Raw genomic sequence first — 23,258 nt, 5'->3', positions numbered from 1 at the left:
CTCCCCAGTCCCTTAAGCTCGCTGCCTTTGGGTAAACCCTGGACTCTGAACTCTCCTTCAAACCACATATCCAAGCCCTTTCCACTTCCTGCCGACTTCAACTCAAAAATATCTCCCGGATCCGCACATTCCTCAACCATGAATATGCAAAAACACTAGTGCACGCCCTCATCATCTCCCGCCTTGACTACTGCAACCTCCTGCTCCGTGGCCTCCCCTCTAACACTCTCGCACCCCTCCAATCTATCCTAAACTCTGCTGCCCGACTAATCCACCTGTCCCCTCGCTATTCCCCAGCCTCTCCTCTCTATCAATCTCTCCACTGGCTCCCCATTGCTCACAGACTCCAGTTCAAAACCCTAACCATGGCATACAAAGCCATCCACAACCTGTCTCCTCCATACATCTGTGACCTAGTCTCCCGTTACATACCCGCACGCAACCTCCGATCCTCACAAGATCTCCTTCTCTACTCCCCTCTTATCTCCTCCTCCCACAACCGTATACAAGATTTCTCCCGTGCTTCCCACCTACTCTGGAACTCTCTACCCCAACACATCAGACTCTCGTCAACTGTGGAAACCTTCAAAAGGAACCTGAAGACCCACCTCTTCCAACAAGCCTACAAGCTGCAGTAACCACTGCTCTACCATACCGCTGCACGACCAGCTCTACCCTCACCTACTGTATCCTCACCCATCCCTTGTAGATTGTGAGCCCTCGCGGGCAGGTTCCTCGCTCCTCCTGTACCAGTCGCCGTCACATTGTGTTCAAGATTATTGTAATTGTTCTTGTATTATACCCCTTTTTCACATGTAAAGCGCCATGGAATAAATGGCGCTATAATAATAAATAATAAATAAATAATAATAAATAAAAAACATACAAACTCCTTGCAGATGTTGTCCTTGGTGGGATTTTAACACAGTACACCAGCGCTGTAAAGCAACAGTGCTAACCACTGAGCCACCGTGCTGCCCGCCTTGAACAGTTTTTGCAAGTTTGGCGCCAAAACAAATTGTGACAAAATTTTGGCTTACTCAAAAATACACCAGGGAAAGACTGGAGTGAAGTTGTGCCAAATGTTGTCCTTTTTAAAAAGTTGCAATTGATGAATCAGGCTAAAACATCTGGAATTGCTAGACCCTGCCAACAAAGCTAAAAATAAAACAGAGTTCATAAAAGGCGTAAATAGAATGAATTGAGTGCAAAGAAAAAAAATAGAAAGCTAGACGAAAAAAATGACAACAGCATGTAAAAGGGTTAAAACCACTGACTTTTTCCTGTAAAACTGGGGCACATTAAAAAAAAAAAGTTAAAGGGTTGGTCCACCTAAAATGTCCACGTCCTTTCGAAATTTCTATCTTTAGTCCCAGAACACTTTCATAATTAGCTTTATTAAAAAATATCCTGCTATCTTCCCTATCCTGCTAATCCCTAAACGTGTTTTTGTTTTTTAACTTCACTTCCTTAGACATTTTGTTTGAGAGGAGTCTCGAACAGGACATCACATGAGGCTGGGGCTACAATTACTCCCCTGTACAGTCTACAAACCTTTCTGGAAAAAAAAAAATCAGGGGGCATCTGGAGTTAAGTACTACAGTTTCTTGTATCCCCACCCTCTTTGAAGACATTTTGAATCTATGGCCATGGTGACAGAATCTGTGGGAGAGGTGAGTGCAGCACTGGTACTCTGCATCTATCTCCACCACCGCAGCTTTTAACTGTGAAAACAGACATAGTCAGGGAGCGGAGATGGAAGTAGCGAGTGAAACCAGCACTGCCCCTCAGCTTGTAGCACTGACCTCAAATGAATCGACATTGGAGGGCGGCGCTGGTGTCACTCACTGCTTCTATCAGAGCCGAGTGCTGGTGATGCAGTCACCTCTCCCAGTCTCCCACAGCATTTATCACCATGGATCTAAGACCTCTTTAGAGGGTGGTGATGCAAAAAACTGTAAGTAACTTCAGCACTGCCCATGATGACATCCTGTTCCAAGAGGGGCAATAGACGCTGCGAGGAAGTGAGTGCAGCACCAGCCTCCTGAGATGTCACGTTTGAGACTCCATCAAACATTTAGGGATTAGCTAGATTCTCATCCACACATCACTGAGATTTTACATGCAGAAAAAATTAAGATTTTGCTGCATTCTGAACAGGCTTACAGCAAAATCTGGAAGTCCAGAATAAAAAAAATAAAAAAATTATGCTTAGCTAATTTTTTTAGGTCCTAGCAGTGTTTCCACAAAGGTCTCTGTGCATCCTTGAGCACAATCGTGATATTTTGTCCCATGTGGCTGCAGCCAATGGGAGGTTGTAGCGGTCTAATGGGGCAAATGTCACCAAAGAGGAATGGGATTTACTAAGAAACACTGCTAGAATCTTAAAAAAATGGATTTGCAGCAGAGTGAATTTGCTGCAAAAAGTTTCTGCAGGAAATCTGCAGTGTGTGCACATATCCTTACTTTGTGCTGGGGTGTCTATTTTCAAGAAATTATATACAGCTGTATAAAATAAATTATGGGTTGAGGGCTCAATTTTTTAAATTATATAATATTTATAATGTGAACACTAGTGAGGTTACACTTTTTAATAAACAAATATTGATATATTATGTATCATTAATGTAACTATGTCTCTCCCACCTTAACCGATTAACATAAGTCTAGAGAAAAAATATAATCTGATATCATAGATCCTAAAGGACCTTTGCAGGAAGATACAAATAGTGGCAGCTTCAACTATAGCTTCCTACCTGAAAGTGGCTTATTTCTGCAGCGTGATGGAGGAGGGCTGGGAGGACTCCAGTTGTACTGCATGATGAGTAAATGTATTTGGCCTTTGTAGAAACTGGATTACCCCTTTGTACTGTACACAGTAGGCCATGAAAAACAGAACCTTGTTTCCATTGTGTGGTTAATATAGGATAATAGACGTTATAGGAGATGCTGGAAGTGGTGTCCATGCGCAGCAATACAACGGTCTGCCTGTCTTGTCATGTTTAGATATGACGTTACACCACCACCACATGTTCCCTATTCCAGACAAATTTCATTAGGCGTTATCTTGTTCAAACCATAAAAAAGAAATAGGGTCCTGTTTTTTATGCCCCACCCCTACTGTACATTTATGAAGTCCGGTAGAAGGGTCACTATTCATAAATAACTGTTTTGAAGACTAACAATCCACTTCATTAAAAACTGCAGCGGCACTGCTAGCTGGAAACCACATCTGGTACACTGGGCTGACATCTGTTCCTATAATGTCTCCACAGCCTCCTCTCTGGATTTGGCAAGCAGAGCCTGATGGGAAGTCATTGACCAGTATCTGCTCTCCTAATTCCCACTACAAAACCAGAAAAGGAGTGCTGGAGCATGGAAACAAGTAGCTGTATTGGTATATACTCTAGATAGTGGAATGGATCGATTCGCAGGATCCAGCCAATCGGTCACATCATTCATTTTTTCCGCTGGATGAGAGCTCCGAGTACCCTGGCTCCTATGTGATGGCATCCACAGCTCTTCTTTTCATTAACTGGCCTAGCAAGAAGTCACATGTGCATAATTGTGTTGCAACAATGATATTTTACCAGGTCGACTAATCAAAAGAAGAGCCGCAGTAGTCGCCACGTAAGAGGTAGTTGTCAGGGCTCTGATCCATCAGCCACAGATTACGGGCATGCCAATGGACCAACTCCTGAAAACTGATTCACCACACCAACTCTACACACAGCATACAATTGTCAAATATGTCATGGTATTTAAAAGGATGAAAGAGGTCGTCAAATATTGACAAACCGTTCTTAAAAGGGGTTTTCCCATGAACAAAGTTAATTTTAATCAATAGATCTTGGAATAATAATAACGTCCACAATTAGATGTGTTTAAATAAAATGTTCCTGTGCTGAGATAATCTTATAAATGTGCCCCTGCTGTGTACTGTGTAATGGCTGTGTCTGACCGTGCAGGAACATGGTCTGATCTTACCACATCTCCTGGGCAGGAGAGGAAGGAGAAGAGTATACAGACATTACAGCAGGGATCACAGATTCTTTCTGTGAGGTAAAACATTGTTTAAAAACAGGCAGTGCAATGTTTTATCTCACAAAAAAAAATCAGCTGTGAACCCGTGCTGTCCTGTCTGTATTCGCTCTTGTGTGTTCCCCTGCCCAGGAGATGTGGCATGATCAGACCAAGTCAGACATAACCATTACACAGTACACAGCAGGTGCACATATATAAGATTATCTCATCAAAGGAACATTTTTTTTTTAATCCAATTATTTTGGATTATTTTTCAATCCAACTTATTATTATTCCAAGATGTATGGATTAAAATCAACTTTAAAATTAAATTTGTTCATGTGAAAACCGCTTTAAATGATAAAGATCCCCATAACAAAAAAAAAGACATATACAGTGAAGGAAATAAGTATTTGATCCCCTGCTGTTTTTGAAAGTTTGCCCACTGACAAAGACATGAACAGTCTATAATTTTAATGGTAGGTTAATTTTTATTTGGGGAACTTTATGTATATATACTCAGTCCCAGACCGCTATCACTCCTATAATGTTGGCTGGCCTGACAAAATAGTGAAGGCTGCAGTTAATCATCGGCCGCTAATCGGATGCAGTGGTCACGTGACCACTGGAGACAGCGCTGGTAAAGGAGGAGAGAATGTTTTGTTAAACGTTATGTGGTACACTTTAACAGTCAAGAAGGTGTGGCCAAGTAACGGAAAATCCCTTAAAGATTTCACATCACAGGAACAAAGGGCCCTAAGACAACCCCCGAAAAACAAACCCCAAAGGATTAGGTCTCCTTCACCAATGTAACTCTACAACATGCCTTTGAGAGTGGATGCCCTTGAGAGCGGTGGTATGAAGAGAATATAGAGGCTTTCATGTGGGAACATCACACTGGTCATAAGCCTGGGATTAAGGTGTGGAGTGGATAATGTACTGTAGCCAGACCCCTCTAACCTTCATTCTAGGTACACCAACACCTCGGTGTTACATTGATTTGGTCATGGAAGCAGTGGTAAGGCAAATTCTCAAAATTGACCTGTTTTTCAACATGACAGCACTATGCCATAGAAGAGAACATAGAAGTCACTGGCAGAGCGGATCTAGGTCTTCTTAGACCCGGCTAAGTTGACAGGCACTAGGTGATCATGTAATTGCTAGCTCCTAAAAAGCAATGGCAATGTTGATGCTTCTGTACATTACATAGCGCTCACTGAGTGCTACGTAGCGCTGCTGAATATGTTGGCGCAATATAAAGATTATTATTATTATATTATGTAGTTGGCGAAATAGAAGACCGTGCTTCTGTCTTCTTCCCAGGCTATATTTGACAGCCGGGGTCCAGACCTGCTTCTGATAGGCTGCGGCAACCTTAACCCTGTGCTGTAAATTTACAATAGTGTCGGGTGAAAGTCCAGAACCGCTTGGTAGAGAACGGGTTAACCGCTTCACAGCCAATGACGTGCGCATGCCACGTGCCATGACTATAACATAAGGTCTATTTAATTCTGAATACTTGAGAATAAGTTCATGTAGACCTAGGCATGAGTGACATGTATGAACTGCACATCCTGTACTTTTAGTTTTAGGAAGTGTTGTGTGTCTCAGGTTCTGCTTAGGTCTGACACTTATCTACTAAGATTGTTAAGTGCTGGGTGACATTTTCACAATGTTCCAGTTCTTTACTAGAAGGCTGCTATTCAGCGTAAAGAAGGATATCACTGGGTGGATATTTTGGCAGCCTTTTATGTTCCCCTGCTGCCCATTATTAAGAGGGTATGCCCTATAAAGTTACTAGGACATCATAAAGGTGAGACCATTGCTTGGAATTCCCTCTGTAAGCAAGAAGGTATATGTTTTTGGTGAGAGTGGCCCCCTATCAGATGGGCTAGAGACGTCCTTTTATTACACAAACAGCCCTTTCTTTTCAGAGAAAACATTGGGCCAGAAACCTGGCAGCCCCCACTATAGTTATGGGGCTCGTCGGGCGCAACCGGTGTCTGTCTTGTGACAGATCCGTCCTGGCATAAATACCGTTTATAGTTCATAAAAAAGAACAGAATAACGGAATTGCAAACGCAGATGTGAACATGGCCTAAGGAACAAATATGACTTTCACAGCATAGCAAGCAAACCACAATTATTAGCAATGACTATGTTATTCTTAATCCAACTAGATAGATTAGCAAGGAAATAAATTATTTTACTCACCAAAATGCAATCCACTTTTGACTGTATGGATTTACTGCAGGAAAGAAAGAAAATCATAGTTACACTCATAATAATGACTACAATCGTCACATGCAATGCTAGATAATCTATGAATGAATGGTATAAATAACACCACCCATTATAAAACCATTACAATGAGAAAACAAGAAGACAATTCTATAGCTGATAGTTTTTTGTGCAGCATAGTATGGGCCGTCCTCTGTTGTATACAAGTCAGACCTGTGCAGGGGTTATGGTGGGGGATCGCTTGACCTGTATTGCATAGAGCAAGGTGTTTCTATTGAAAAAGACTGGCTAATATGGAAAATTCAATTTTTCTTTTACCTAATAATCATAAAAACAAAACTGCCACTATATCAGGAGGGAAATAAATTTCCCCAAACCTTACCCCGAGAGTGTGTGTATATATATATATATATATATATATATACACAGTACAGACCAAAAGTTTGGACACACCTTCTCATTTAAACATTTTTCTGTATTTTCATGACTATGAAAATTGTACATTCACACTGAAGGCATCAAAACTATGAATTACCACATGTGGAATTATATACTTAACAAAAAAGTGTGAAACAACTGTGCCCTGTCAGGTTTAATAAGTGGGATTTCTTGCCTTATAAATGGGGTTGGGATCATCAGTTGTGTTGTGCAGAAGTCTGGTGGATACACAGCTGATAGTCCTACTGAATAGACTGTTAGAATTTGTATTATGGCAAGAAAAAAGCAGCTAAGTAAAGAAAAACGAGTGGCCATCATTACTTTAAGAAATGAAGGTCAGTCAGTGCGAAAAATTGGGAAAACTTTGAAAGTGTCCCCAAGTGCAGTTGCAAAATCAATCAAGCGCTACAAAGAAACTGGCTCACATGAGGACCGCCCCAGGAAAGGAAGACCAAGAATCACCTCTGCTTCTGAGGATAAGTTTATCCGAGTCACCAGCCTCAGAATTCACAGGTTAACAGCAGCTCAGATTAGAGAACAGGTCAATGCCACACAGAGTTCTAGCAGCAGACACATCTCTTCAACAACTGTTAAGAGGAGACTTTGTGCAGCAGGCCTTCATGGTAAAATAGCTGCTAGGAAACCACTGCTTAGGACAGGCAACAAGCAGAAGAGACAAGTTTGGGCTAAAGAACACAAGGAATGGACATTAGACCAGTGGAAATCTGTGCTTTGGTCTGATGAGTCCAAATTTGAGATCTTTGGTTCCAACCACCGTGTCTTTGTGCGACGCAGAAAAGGTGAATGGATGGACTCTACATGCCTGGTTCCCACCGTGAAGCATGGAGGAGGAGGTGTGATGGTGCTTTGCTGGTGACTCTGTTGGGGATTTATTCAAAATTGAAGGCATACTGAACCAGCATAGCTACCACAGCATCTTGCAGCAGCATGCTATTCCATGTGGTTTGCGTTTAGTTGGACCATCATTTATTTTTCAACAGGACAATGACCCCAAACACACCTCCAGGCTGTGTAAGGGCTATTTGACCAAGAGGGAGAGTGATGGGGTGCTACACCAGATGACCTGGCCTCCACAGTCACCAGACCTGAACCCAATCGAGATGGTTTGGGGTGAGCTGGACCGCAGAGTGAAGGCAAAAGGGCCAACAAGTGCTAAGTATCTCTGGGAACTCCTTCAAGATTGTTGGAAGACCATTTCCGGTGACTACCTCTTGAAGCTCATCAAGAGAATGCCAAGAGTGTGCAAAGCAGTCATCAAAGCAAAAGGTGGCTACTTTGAAGAACCTAGAATATAAGACATATTTTCAGTTGTTTCACACTTTTTTGTTAAGTATATAATTCCACATGTGTTAATTCATAGTTTTGATGCCTTCAGTGTGAATGTACAATTTTCATAGTCATGAAAATACAGAAAAATCTTTAAATGAGAAGGTGTGTCAGTAAGACAAGCAACAATATTTGGAGATCCAATTATTTACCTACAAACTAAAGGGAAATCTGTCTCTCTGGACAATTTTTTGCCTCGGGTATACAACTGGTTTCCTTCAGACTGTTCACATTTTACTACAAAATTAGATGGAGGAGGACTGTGACCGGATGCTGTGGCCAATTCAAAGATCGCCAAGTCTATAAAAGCTAATCACATGGCAACCCCTACTTATATGTGTCTTACCTAATCTAGCTTGTAAACAGATTTATCGCAGAATAAAACATAATACCAGTGACACTACCATTACTATCTAACAAATCAGCAGCAAACTATCACTGCCCAACCGCTTTCACTCCATTTCTGGTTGCTACGTTTTTAGTGAACACATAGAAGACAGACTGTAGCATAACACAACAAAGTTGGAAAACCGATGTTCAACACATTTGGGCTCAAATTTGCAATAAATATCAATCATACAATTATTGATTGCCATATTTACTACACTTTACAGCAGTGGTGCACAAACTGCGGCCCACGATGCCATTCTGTGCGGCCCCCAACCATATGGACAGAAAATGCTTGACTGACAGGGTAACTACATGTGATCAGCCTCACACAGAAGAGGAGCGGCAGCAGCTGAGGAGCAGGGACTGGCAAGTACTAATGGTGCCTAGTGCAGACAACTCTGGATGCCTCATGCATCAAAAGAATGGGGTTTCGTCACCCGTTTGGGACTCCAGAAAGGAGTATGTGAATTAGACAGGTGGCCTTCCATGTCTGACTCGCTCCACTGTAGTCTATGGGAGTTGTGAAACATTAGGCAGCAAGCAAAAACCCACCATCAATTGTAGAGAGCTATGTGCATAACTGGCCTCTTCCTCTTTAGGGCCCAATCACACTTTTTTTTTTTACAAGAATATAGAAGCGGATTTTAATGCAAATTCGTTTTACTGTGAAATAATCAGAAAAAAGTAAAAATTAAAAAAAAATACGCACTGTACTGCATGCCCTAAAGGAGCTTTTCCCCAAGCTCATGAAAAGAGTATTTGATGCTGTTTTTGATGTGGATTTGGGAGCAGAATCCATTTTTAAATCCTTGTGGGAAAAAAAAAAACTCAGTGTGAACTTACTATTAGCGTGCAGATTTTAGGAGCAAGAGTCCTGTAAGTATAAGTTGTACCGATCACACATTCATGATTTAGACTTTTGATATGCCACAAATGTCACAGAAGGCAGTACCCCTTTAATTTTTAAAGGAGGATCAAAGATACAAAAAAAGGCATTTCCCTATATGTACATTCTATAGTATGCGTATGAAATTGACGTGATCTAACAAATCAATAAATTTATCTATAATGTTTGTGCATATAGGCCTTGGGCTAAATATAAAAAAGACCTCGGTAAAAATGCCATGCAAACAAGAAAAAGAAAGAAAACCAAGATTGGGGTCAATGGTAACAATAAGATAAAAATTATATTAATCCAATAATATGCAGTGGGTATACAACAAAGCTGAAAGAAGGCACATGTATGAAAATTCATAGCCAACATATGATTAAAATAAATATATATTAAAAATATTTTAAGAAAAAGAGCTCCTGTTAAATAATCAGGGTGTATACACAGTCCGCAAGCTGTACTATACTTACATACATAAGGTATTATTGCTAACCCTAAAGTGCAATCATGTAGATGTAGTTATAGTACATAAATGGATAGCTCACCTACACAAATCAAGGTATACAATATATTAATACCAAGTATTAAAGTGCAAGTACAAATAGGTCCCCAATCATAGGTGAACTCATATGTGAACTTGGGACAACAAATCATGTAATATACCAAAATCTAATAAAGGTGATATATATACCTGAATAACGCAGGTCTAGCGATATGCACCCACCCCAACGCGCGTTTCAGAGTATCTTTGTCAAGGGGTGGGGTCATCTAGGATGGACAGATATATCAAGAAAATACGGGCCAATAGATGGTTGGGGTGCTGGACGACCCATGTGCACACAGGAGGTCCAGCGTAACAGACACCAGCACTATGTGAACCACGGTGTATACACTAATCTTTATAGGTGAGCTATCCATTTATGCACTTACTACATCTACTACACGATTGCACTTTAGGGTTAGCATTAATGCCTTATGTATGTACTGAGGTAGATCAGCCCACTCGGCTGCACATAGAGGTAGACACAGGAACACTGTCTCTTTAAATCTTCCACTGGTTTACGAAGAGTACTGCATAAGCCAGTGCAACATTAGGAAAACAAACACGACCTGCCCGGCCTAAGAAGGAAAACAAAACAATGTATGATACAGTCCTTGTTGCTACCGGAAACCACCTGCTTCAGAAACAAACACAAGGTTTAGCTTTCCTTCACATGGCAACACTGCTCCAGAGATATCACCTCCAGGCCCACTCACACACACTGCTCTAGATATCTGGGTGTTTATCCTCTGGACTCCTCCCTCTCTACAGCTGCAGCTGTTCAATCATCCTAGCACTAAACATGGCTGATTAACCCCTCTCAGCACTTTATGTGCTGGAGCATTTTCCTATGTTTATATTACTGGAGCTAACAACCTCAGTGCCACACACCTCCCCTCTAATACCATGCCAGTGACATTGTCACAGTATGAGTATGTATATTTTATAATAAAATTTCATATATACAGTGCATTGTGAAAGTATTTGGCCCCCTTGAACTTTTCTACCTTTTGCCACATTTCTGGCTTCAAACAAAGATATAAAATTCAAATTTTTTTGGGAAGAATCAACAAGTGGGACACAATCGTGAAGCGGAACGAAATTTATTGGATATTTTAAACTTTAACAAATTTAAAAAAAGTCCAGACCTGAATCCAATCGAGAATCTGTGGAAAGAGCTGAAAACTGCTGTTCACAAACGCTCTCCATCCAACCTCAATGAGCTCGAGCTGTTTTGCAAGTTAGAATGGGCAAGAATTTCAGTATCTCGATGTGCAAAACTGATAGAGACATACCCCAAGCGACTTGCAGCTGTAATCGCAGCAAAAGGTGGTGCTACAAAGTATTAACTCAAGGGGGCCGAATAATATTGCACGCCCCACTTTTCAGTTTTTAATTTGTTAAAAAAGTTTAAAATATCCAATAAATTTCGTTCCACTTAACGATTGTGTCCCACTTGTTGTTGAGGGGGGCAAGGGGGCCAAATACTTTCACCATGCACTGTACATACATACATAGATATATATATATATATATATATATATATATATATATATATATATATATATATATATATATATATATATATATCTATCTCTATATATATATATATATATATATATATATATATATATATATATATATATATATATATATATATATATATCTATCTATCTATATCTATATCAACAGAAAGACTTTAGAAGGAGAATGAGAGACATCCTTCAGGACAGTAGATGGATTGCATTGCGGTTCCATCCAAAGAGACACAGATTTGTATTCTACATGATTCTAGTCTAAGGGTAGCGGCCCTGACTGGAAAGATTCGGATCTGCTCCATTTAACCATCAGAGAGACCATGGATACTTTTGGGGAGACCAGGAGAGGACGAAGAAGTCACCTGGCCCCATGGACATGTTATTTTGGGGTTGCTAGGAGGGACCCACCGGTAGCTTAGAACCCATGGAGACATTTGGAGTTGCCAGGAGAGACCCACCGGTCGCCTGGCCCCATGGATCTCTCGGAGAGGCCGGGGTTTGACCCTTGGGTCTCCTGGCCTTGTACCTCGATGGACTGCTAGCTTCCTAAACTTGCCACTGCCTCCACTTTGTGGGGGCCAGCCAGAAGCGGGGGGGGGGGGGGGCACTGGTTGAGGTAGTCGGTCCTGGAAGTCTCCAAAGTCGCATCTGTTCTATCCCAGGCAGGAGGAGAAGGAAGGGTGAGGACTGTGTAATGTTGTATCATCTTGGGTATTTGCTGGGACTTTTCTAGCTGTTTATTGTCCGCTTTGTGGTTCAATATAGTATTGCCACGCTATTTTACCCTCGCCCTGTGTTGTCTGAGTAGCATTACGCCCACCGGATCTTCACAGCATAAGAATACAAGCCCGGGAGATCAGGAGCCAATACTGCTGGGATGGTGCCGCTGTGGGAAGGGAGTATAGGGCATTTTTACTTTACAAGGCAGAAATATAATATTGTACATCCCTTTTATCACCCCTGGAAATCATTTATTAGGGACAGCACAGTGGCTCGGTAGTTAGCACTGCAGCCTTGCAACACTGGGGTTCTGGGTTCAAATCCCACCAAGGACAACATCTGCAAGGAGTTTGTATGTTCTCCCAGTGTCTGCGTGGGTTTCCATCGGTTTCCTCCCACACTCCAAAGACATACTGATAGGGAGTCTAGATTGTGAGCCCCTATGGGGACAGTGATGAAGATGTCTGTGGAAGTAATGGCACTATATTAAAGTTCAATATGCTGAGGACCTTAACACTTTATTATTGTGTACAAGACTTTTGTGTATAATACAGTTAATGTGTGTGTGGTACATAAACAGACGTGTGCGTGTATATATATATATATATATATATATATATATATATATATATATATATATATATATATATATATATATATATATATATATATATATATATATATATATATATTACAATCTAGGTGGATTGTGCTCATACATACCTCATAACATACTATCATTGTAACTTTGTCACAAAATGTTGTTGTGTGATTAGGTGCATTGCAATATGTGGATCCGACACACAATGTGGTATATCTGATCCAGTATTTAAAGGAAATCTGTCACCCCCCTGGGACTTATCTTATCCCCCTCCCCTGCATGTTACAGACCCCTGTGATGTGCAGTTGCCATGGCCAAATCCGGGCACTGTGACATGCAGGGGAGGGGAGAAACATTATAATTCACATAGGAGGCGGGGATTTCTTCCAATCCCCGGGCCTGCAAGCATCAGAAACTTGGTTGAATAAAAAGACATTTCACAGCAACAAGACCTCTAATATGAGGCATACAGGTAGGTATAGATTTTTATTTCTATCACCTCTATGCCCATAGAGGTCAGGTAAGTGCCATGGGGTGACAGGTTCCCTTTAATATTGAACGGTACTTTCATAACAATGTTAATATAATCTTATCTCCTTATTCTAAAGGCACATAGCATCTTGAGAAACATTTTTTTTGTAATCAACTATGAGGCTATGTGCCCACGATGCAGAAATGAAGCAGAAAATTTCTGCAGCATTTCTGCATCTCCCTGGCAGAAAAAACGAATGCAGATTGTGCATGCGTTTTTCCTGCAGAATACATGCGGATCCACATGCGGATTCACATGCGTTTCCGCATGCAGATTGACAAGCGCTTTCCAGGCGATAGCATCACTTGGAAAGTGCTTGACAACTAGGTCACACTGTATAAATCCATGCAAACAGCATGGATTTATACAGTGTGACCGTAAAAATAAAAAAATAAAGCTATACTTACCTCCGATCCCCCGCCGCGTGTGCTGTCGCGCTCCTTCCTGGTTTCTTCCTGTCTTGCCGGCATCTCGCGAGACAGGCTGCGGTCACATGACCGCAACGTCATCTCAGGTCCTGCAAGGAGAAGCGCTGCAGGGGCCGCCGGACAGGTGAATATAAACTTTATTTATTATTTTATTCTTTTTTTCACAGGTACAATGGTACCCAGGTCTGGATGAGAGTCTTTTCTCCTCCTGACCTGGGTACCATACGCACATTGAAACGCATATTATCCGCTTGTACAAATGTACAGACACGGATTCTATGCGTCTCAATGCAAGTCAATGGCGGCGCTTCCGCAAAATTAATGAACATGCTGCGGATTTATGAGCGCTGCAGAAACGCTGCGGAAAAATCAGCAGCATGTGCATTGACATTACGGAATGCCATTGGGGACCATGGGGTGCGGATTACCATGCGTTTTTGAGGTGTTTCCGCTGCGGAAATGCATGAAAAACGCATCGCGTGCACGCAGCCTAAGGCTATGTGCACACGATGTAGAAATTAAGCAGAAAATTTCTGCATCTCCCTGGCAGAAAAAAACGCATGCGGATTGTACATGCGTTTTTCCTGCGGAATACATGCGGATTCACATGCGTTTCCACATGCGTATTGACAAGCGCTTTCCAGGCGATTTTAGCATCACCTGGAAAGTGCTTGACAATCACACTATATAAATCCATGCAACCGGCATGGATTTATATAGTGTGACCGTAAAAGAATGTTTAGAAATAAAAAAATAAAGCTATACTTACCCTCCGATGGCCCGGCGTGTGCTGCCGCGTTCGTTCCTGGTTGCCGGGATATCGCGAGACACTGCGCTGAAGGGCCTGCGGTCACATGACTGACGTCACCGAAGGTCCTTCAGTCTTGCACGCGAGCAGAGGGAAGGAGACCGGGGGCCGTCGGAAGGTGAATATATCTTATTTTTTATTTTATTCTTGTTTTTACAGCTTTTTTAATGGTACCTGGGTGTGGAGGAGAGTCTCATCTTAGAACGCGCCAATAACGCAAGTACAAATGCAGTCTTGCGGTATTGGCACGTTCTAATGCAAGTCAATGGCGGCGAAAACGCCGCGTTTCCGCTAAATTAATGGACATGCTGCGGATCTTTGAGCGCAGCATAAACGCTGCGGAAAAATCCGCAGCATGGGCACAGCACATGCGGATTATCATTGGGGAACATTGCTGCCCTTCTACCATGTGTTTTTAATGCGTTTCCGCAGCTGCAAAAACGCCGCGGAAACGCATTAAAAACGCATCGTGTGCACACAGCCTATAAGAGATTCCACAAGAAGTACAGTTATACCGCAAGACTGCATTTGTACTTGCGTTATTGGCGAGTTCTAATGTGCGGATGGTACCCGAGTGTGGAGAAGATGAGACTCTCCTCCACACCCAGGTACCATAAAAAAGCTGTAAAAACAAGAATAAAATAAAAAATAAGATATATTCACCTTCTGACGGCCCCCGGTCTCCTTCCCTCTGCTCGCGTGCAAGACTGAAGGACCTGAGGTGACGTCACAGTCATATGACGGCAACCAGGAACAAGCCAGGAACGAACGCGGCAGCACACGCCGGGCCATCAGAGGGCAAGTATAGCTTTATTTTTTTATTTTTAAACATTCTTTTACGGTCACACTATATAAATCCATGCCGGTTGCATGGATTTATATAGTGTGATTGTCAAGCACTTTCTAAGTGATGCTAAAATCGCCTGGAAAGAGCTTGTCAACCCGCATGTATTCCGCAGGAAAAACACATGTACAATCTGCATGCGTTTTTTCTGCCAGGGAGATGCAGAAATTTTCTGCTTCATTTCTGCATCGTGTGCACATAGCCTTAATCTAGATTTCATATGGGACACTGTTTGATACACTGTCATTTTTTGGAGTATGCATTTTGTCACCGGGACTGAACTGAGTCTTGTTATCTCCCCGCGTTTTATACATTGTTTTGTACAATGTAATAAAAAATTATGTTTTGATACATTATGAGAAGGAGTAGTTTCTATCTTTCTGAATTATTTATGCATAAAATGCAAACTATCCCTTCGCATAGCAGCAGATTTGGCATGAGGGCAGAGACAAACTCATCATAATTGGAAGTTATGTTGATAAACAGGCAAAATGAGGGTGAAGATTGAGGTCAGAAGGGAAAATTTCCCTGTAGGATCTATGACATGTCAGTTAGAAAAAATATTTAAGAATACCATTTCCCTTAAGTAACAAGTAGTGAGAGTATAGAGCCCAACCACAATCAAAAATAGAAGTAATTGAAACAATGACACCTACTGGTGAGCGATTAGTACTACAGTGAGCAACGCAAGATGTATTAAGGGGGTTATCCACAGGGTTAAAAAAACAAATTAACTATCTGCTGGAAATTTATCTGCAGTAGCGATAGGCGCTACTGCAGATAAATTTCCAGCAGATAGTTACCTCCTGGTTTTTATTATAGTACCTCCTGGTTTTTATTTTTTGGGGAGATGATGTTCTATACAGTCACTTGACGGCTACATCCAATCATCAGCCTCAGCAGTCAAGTGCCATACGTGCTAGCATCACAGGCCACTGACTAACAGCAGTGGTCACATGGATGTATGACATTATTGCTGCAGAGGCAACATTTTATTATTTTACAATGAGGATCCTATAGTGGACGGATACCATAGCACCCATAAAGACAGTGGACATAGTCAGACATATACCTCATGAAGGAATTAGCCGGATAGTAGGTCCAAATGCAATGTGCACTCAGCCTAATTTTTTTTATTTTATCAACATGCTATAGTAGAATCTGCCTGAAAAGGACATTGTGTGCATATACCTTTAAAGGAACTGCCAGCACAGAATGACTGTTCAAACCAAGTACAGTGCTTGATGGATCTTGGCGGGGCCAATCATTTATATACACCTTCCCACCTGCTTGTTTTCCATCTATCACCACCTTTCTCTGGATATATGAAGCCAGAGCTTCCAATCAAAGAATGGTGGGGAAGTGGAGGTTGGAAAGACTCTCATACCTTTAAAAAAAAAACTAAATAACATTGAGGCTCGTTTGGATAAGACCACTTGGATGCTCCACAATACTTCTTGGAAATGACAGATACAAAAGTGGAAGTTTTTACCACGGATGTGCAAGTATATGTTTGGAATAAAGAAAAGGCCCCAGACCCACAAAAAAAAACTCATCTCAAGTATGAAATTGGGTGGAGGGAACAGCATGGTTTCTGGCTGCTTTGTAGCTTTAGGGCCTGAATGTCTTGTGATCATTGAGACAACAATGATTTCTAAGGTATTAAACATTTTACCAAAGAATGTTAGGGCAGCAGGTCATGACCTCAAGCCGAAAAGATTATGCATGATGTAAAAGGAAGATAATGAAAGTGTTTTGGAGAGGACAAGTCAGAGTACTGACATTAATCTTATCGAAATGTTGTAACACTGAAAAGGAGGGGTGTTCAAGCAAAGCAACCCAAAATTACTGATGAACTGAAATAGAGGAATAAGCAGGGAGCAGTGGTCCAAAATTTACATTGCAATAAGACGACTTACAGGCCATGCAATATGCAAATATCCTCTTCAGAAGACTAGAACTCTTGTGCCACCTATGGGAAGTAGCAATTCGACCCCAAAACATGCATCAGCAAATAGTGTGTCTGGTTTGGCTTCTTATCCCAAGTAATGTGGCAAGGCTCACTAGAGGGTCGATATTGATTTTTAGGATTGCTACTTCCAATAGTTGGCGCTAGAGATCCAGTCCTCCTCCTCTCTGAAGAGGCTATTTGTATATTCAACGTTGCACAAAGCTGATTTGCAGCAACAAAAAAAAACCTTTAATGACGTTAACTGCTCCTAAAGAAGTTTCTACAAGTTATTAATCTCAAGGGTTCACTTTTTCTCCCGGCACTGTTTTTGTCTACAACTGACTTAGAAGACAAATCACAATTCTGCAGAGAAATTAATACAGAAATACAGGTAATATCAAAATGGTTCACTTTTCATGCAGCTGTTTACTTTATTAAAAAAATAAATAAATAAAAATTTGCAAAGGCATTTGTAAGGCTGTGTGCCCACGATGCGTTTTTTTAAGCGTTTCCGCAGCGGCAAAGACGCTGCAGAAATGCTTTAAAAACACATGGTAGAAGGCCTGCCATGTTCCCCAATGATAATCCGCATGTGCTGTGCACATGCTGCGAAAATTTAAGCTGCGGGTTATCATTGCGGAAAAAAACACAGCACTACCAATTATTTTGCGGAAGTGCTGCGTTTTCACCGCCATTGACTTGCATTGAATCCGCATCACTGGATCTGTACATGCAGAATCCAAGCGTTTCAATGTGCGGATGGTACTCGGGTGTGGAGGAGAGGAGACTCTCCTCCGGACCCAGGTACCATAGAACCTGTAAAAAATATATAAAATAAAAAATAAATATTATATATACCTTCTGATGGCCCAAGCTGCGCTTGTCCTCCCTTGCCGGCAGATCGCGGTGGACTGAAGGACCTGCGCTGACGTCATAGTCATGTGACGGCAGGTCCTTCAGTGTATTGTACCGCGAGCTGCCAGCAAGCCAGGACGGAGCGAATAAAGACTCCGGGGGCCATCAGAAGGCAAGTATAGATTTATTTTTTTCTTTTTAAACATTCTTTAAAGTCACAGTATATAAATCCACGCCGTTTGCATGGATTTATATAGTGTGACCAAATTGTCAAGCACTTTCCAAGTGATGCTAAAATCGCTTGGAAAGCGCTTGTCGACCCGCATGCGGAAATGCAGAAGAACGTTTCACATCCGCATGTCCCTGGCAGGAAAACGCATGTACAATCCGCATGTGTTTTTTCTGCCAGGGAGATGCAGAAACGCTCAGGAAAAAATCCTGAGCATTTCTGCATCGTGGGCACATAGCCTTAGTGAATGTTAGGCAATGGGTTAACACACTAAAGCTGGGTGGTCGATCATTGTGGTTGACCTGGTTTATTTAAATTTTAGAGAATGGCAACATGTAAAGTAATTTGACAACCAGGGTTGGAACGTACAGTTTTTTTCCAGCATGGTCAAGCAGCAGGAGAATCGACAATTTGCTGCTGGTTAAAGAGGATGGTTGCAGTCCCAGCACAAGAGCAGCCTGGCATCAGCTAATCACCAAATATCTAATAAAGAGACAGCCGTACGCAGCCAATGAACATGACCCACATGGGGTCAGTGATCCATTGTACATGGTCTGAATAAACAAGCCCAAAAGGCAAGGAGCATTTATACCTTAGTAATTTGTCTTCTTGCAGAGTAATTTGTGTGCACAGAACAGAATCCAGACAACAAGAGAGTGGTAATGGTATCCATGTGTGGGGGGCATTTTATAGTGGATAGTGAATCGCCTCAGTTACTCATCATTTTATAGTGACATGTCTGTGCGCTTTCCGGGCCCCAGCTCCACATTACTACAGCTGCCCAGAAATTCTTTCCGCACAGTGGGCTGCTTGAGGCTGAAAGATTTCACTCCGCTGTGTTAGCAAGTATGTGGCAATGGTCTCAGTATCCTCCTAATTATGTGCATTTACCACAACATGCATTGTAAGGAGTCTAGCCTTCTGATAAATGTGTAAAATATTATGGAAAATACAAACTTTAGTGTCCACTTTGTTCCTCAGAAATAACCCTTCACTACGACAGCAGTACTTCTCTAGTTATCAACATCAGCTATATTTTTATTCAGACTATAAAATTTAAGGCTACAATTGACATGGTCTTTTATTCTGGACGCTTTGGGATTTTACAGTAGTGGTCAGATATTCGATTGCAGTAAACACGATCTAAAATGGTAATCCAATTCTACCCAACCCTTGGCTCCTCCAGGATGAGTGCACCGCTGGTGTCTGGGAACCACTCCTTCCCCTTTCTTTATGGCAATAAAGCTCTTTGCCAATCAACAAGAGTTTATGTTTGTCAGTGGAGATACACTCTTCCCATGTCCATGTCTCCAGTAAGTGTGGTGACAGTTTTCACACATACTGGAGACACTTAGACACATGGTCCATTCAAATGAATGGGTCTGCGCACATATCAGTGTGATTCCATGGACTGTATGTCCCTGGGCAAAACACGCTGACATGTCCATTTTCTGCACGACGCACGGGCCGCAAAACGGCCTACATCAGTGTGTCATCAGTATCACACGTACCGGCGCCTGGGAATCAGCAGTACAGTTCATGATGTTCCCAAGAGAAGGGGGCTAAAGGAATCTCTCATTGACCCCTGCTTGGGCTGCGATCAGCGCCAGCAGGGGACAATGTTGAGAGTAGTATTCTGCCCCCACTGTCTACATAGAGTGTAAAATTAAGAATAAAACATAAAACACATTATACTCACCTTCAGGGCTCTTTCACACGTCAGTGTCTCCGGTATGAGTGGTGACAGTTTCCACACGTACCGGAGACACTGACACACGCAGACCGGGTCTGTGTACATCCCAGTGTGTTTTCACAGACCGTGTGTCCGTGTGCTCCACACAGAGACAAGTCAGTTTTTTTGCGGATACACGGTCCACAAAACATACCACATGGATGACATCCGTGTGTCATCCGTGTGTCACGTACCGGCGCCAGGGAATCAGTGTTATAGTTAGCACTGTTCCCAAGCGCCGGGTGCTGAACACTGCCCTCATCATGGTTCCTGCCGGCGCTCGGTTCAGCACCAGCAGGGACAGTGATGGTAGGAGTAGTCTGCTCCCGCTGTGTCTCCATCTGTAAAAATAAGAATAAAATAATAAAATCCATGTACTCACCTCTCCTAGGTGTCCTCCGCTGTAATCCATGCAACCGCTGCTCCCGAGGAAAATGAGCAGCTCCGGAGCTGCGCTCTGTGAGCGACAGGACACAGCTCCTAAGCTGCAGCTCCAGAGCAGCTCATTCTCCCCGGCTCTTCTGCAGCAGTGGTCACGTGGATTATAGAGGGGGACACTTAGGAGAGGTGAGTACATGGATTTTATTATTTTATTCTTATTTTTACAGGTGGGGACACTGCGGGAGCAGACTACTACCCTCATCACTGTACCTGCTGGTGCTGATCACTGCGCCGCCAGGAACCATGATGAGGACACTGTTCAGCACCGGCGCTTGGGAACAAAGCTAACTGTAGCACTGAATCCCAGGCGCTGTTCGTGTGATCCTGATGCGGCACACGGTTGCCACACTCGGACACAGATATCTCCGGTACCAGAGATATGCGAACGTGTGAAATCGGACTTACACAGAATTTCCTGAAGACTATATCCCCCTGTAAACAAACCAAAAATAAAAAAACAACAATATTCTTCATCTGTCTGAAGACTAAATAATCCAGTGTCCCAAGTCGTCTTAATCCATGTGACCGACATTTCATCATCAGTGTGAGCTGTGGCTTGAAGTGACTGAACACGCTGAGGAGCAGGGGAGAATGACTGGATGCAATGAGCGGGCCCCTGAACTGCACTGAGCTCACTGAGTGGTGTCCTGTAACTCAGTGAGCTCAGCGCAGGTCATGGGCCCACTCGCTGCAGTGAGTCATTCTCCTCAGCGTGTGCGGTTGCCTCAAGCCACAGCTCACACTGATGATTAAATACCGGTCAGATGGATTACAGCGTGGGACATTGGATTATTTAAACTTCGGACAGTTGAGGGATATTGTACTTTTTTTATTTTTGGTTTGTTTACAGGGGAAAACGGCTTCAGGGAATTAGGTGTAAAGGGGAGTATAATGTGTTTTTTATTTTACTCTTATTTTTACACTTGTTGGCGACAGCGGGAGGTGAATACTACTCTCAAAATTGTCCCTTGCTTGTGCTAACCACAGCGCAAGCAGGGGACAATGATGAGCGACTCCTTCAGCACCCGATGCTTGGGAACAGAGCAAACTGTTCCGCTGATTCCCAGGCACTGGTACGTGTGATACTGATGCAGCACACGGTTGCCACACAGGTACACACCGACATCTCTGGTACTGTTTTTTCCAGTACTGGAAATATCAGGACGTGTGAAATAGGCCTTAGGGAGAGACATGCAAGTTGTGCAGCATTCACACATCCGAGCACAGACTGACTGCAGGTCTCCTGACACGAACGTGAAAGTCTCATACACATATGAGGCTGTCAAGTTGGGTCAGGAGACCCGTGGACAGTGTGCAACTAGACCATGACACACGGATGCATGAATGGAGCATTAAAGTAGAGGGAAGCTGATGAGAATACACTGATGTTTAGTTTCCCTGTTCCCAGCTCCTGTTATTAGAAGAAAACGCTACTAACCTGCAGTGATCTACAGATACATGCCACTTCAGACGTGTTCTGCTGTTTAACATAATGATAGGCTGCAGGGACAAAATTAGAATATGTTCTCCCTGCAACCGCTCGGTTCTAGACATCTGGGTGGTGAGTGCGTCAATGAGCAGTCACCACTCTTTACACAATGAGTGCATGGTAAACACTCCCCCTGCTCCTGATTAACAGCCTACTTGCCAGCACGTGTGCGCTCAACTACGTAGAGAGCACTGACTGCTTACTGCCACTGGTGCTGCCCAAATGAGTGGAATGCTTTTTGTGTTTGTTTTTTTTGGGGGTTTTTTATGACTGGTCCCCTTTAAACTAAGGGAGAGGTTTATTCTTTAAACAGTTTATGCAAGAAACTAGACATATAAAAAGGCATCTAGCGGCTTTAAACTTTTCCAACTTCTTTAAAAAAAAAAACACATGGTTCCAAAGTTATGTTTTTGTTTTTTTTATTAAGTTTTAATTTTTATGGTCTTTAACAACTGGGCATGGCTTGCAGGGTACTAATGCAGAGTACCCTAAAGACAGGCCCTTAGAGAATCCGCGAGCACCGCCCTTTACTAAAGACCATAAAAATTAGCACAAGAAATGGCCCATATCTCTGGAATTCTACAGCAAAATTAAGAAAAAGATGAAAACGAATACTCAGAGGAGCAAAATATGAGCAAAAACTGGTCACTTTCCACCCGGTGATAGTTCTTGTTTTTGAGTTTTATGCCACAGAAAAACGAGTGTTAGGTTCTCGGTTCCCATGTGTATTGTACATATTCAAATACCAAATTAAATACGCATGGCTATTTTTCCAGTAAAAAGACAAACACCATTATAATGAAACATACAAGAGTCATCATCTGGAACGAACTCGGTGGAGTTAAAAGTATTCATCTGGTAGCAGCTACTTAATAAACCAGTCTTCTCAAAGCGCTGTCCCAGAAAGATCTTTTGTCCTTCGCCTGCAGTGACATATGTATGTCTGCCTTAGCAAAATGATCATTTGTTTAATGGCTGTTCCAGCACCAACCTACTTCTATTTAATGTACCGTACATGGTTTCCTTAAGACAGACCCTTAAAAAAGTATTATAATATTTATGCCGTGAAATCCTCTGCAAACTTCCACTACTTATAAAGCAGGTGGTGCACGCGTTACATGACTGTCTACTCGAGACTACTTCACAATTCTGCAATTTATAAATGTGCGTATTTAGAACAGGCCTTCACATGTCATGCATCAATGAGTATGAACCAAG

At 42.3% G+C, this 23,258-nt stretch overlaps 1 protein-coding gene across 1 annotated transcript in view; it reads right to left on the bottom strand.

The window, feature by feature from the left end:
- RFX7 (regulatory factor X7) overlaps nt 1-23,258 on the bottom strand; it is a 118,806-nt gene that overhangs the window by 47,079 nt on the left and 48,469 nt on the right. Inside the window, exon 2 of the mRNA XM_073652992.1 lies at nt 6,238-6,271. Coding sequence (XP_073509093.1) covers nt 6,238-6,271 — 34 coding nt within the window. The remainder of the gene's footprint in view (nt 1-6,237; nt 6,272-23,258) is intronic.

The sequence above is a fragment of the Phyllobates terribilis genome, unplaced genomic scaffold (assembly GCF_046119375.1).
Source record: "Phyllobates terribilis strain yellow unplaced genomic scaffold, ASM4611937v1 Scaffold_11__3_contigs__length_659146591, whole genome shotgun sequence".
Classification (NCBI taxonomy): domain Eukaryota; kingdom Metazoa; phylum Chordata; class Amphibia; order Anura; family Dendrobatidae; genus Phyllobates; species Phyllobates terribilis.
The sequence above is the reverse complement of the archived record's forward strand: the minus strand, read 5'-3'. Positions and strand labels throughout refer to the sequence as shown.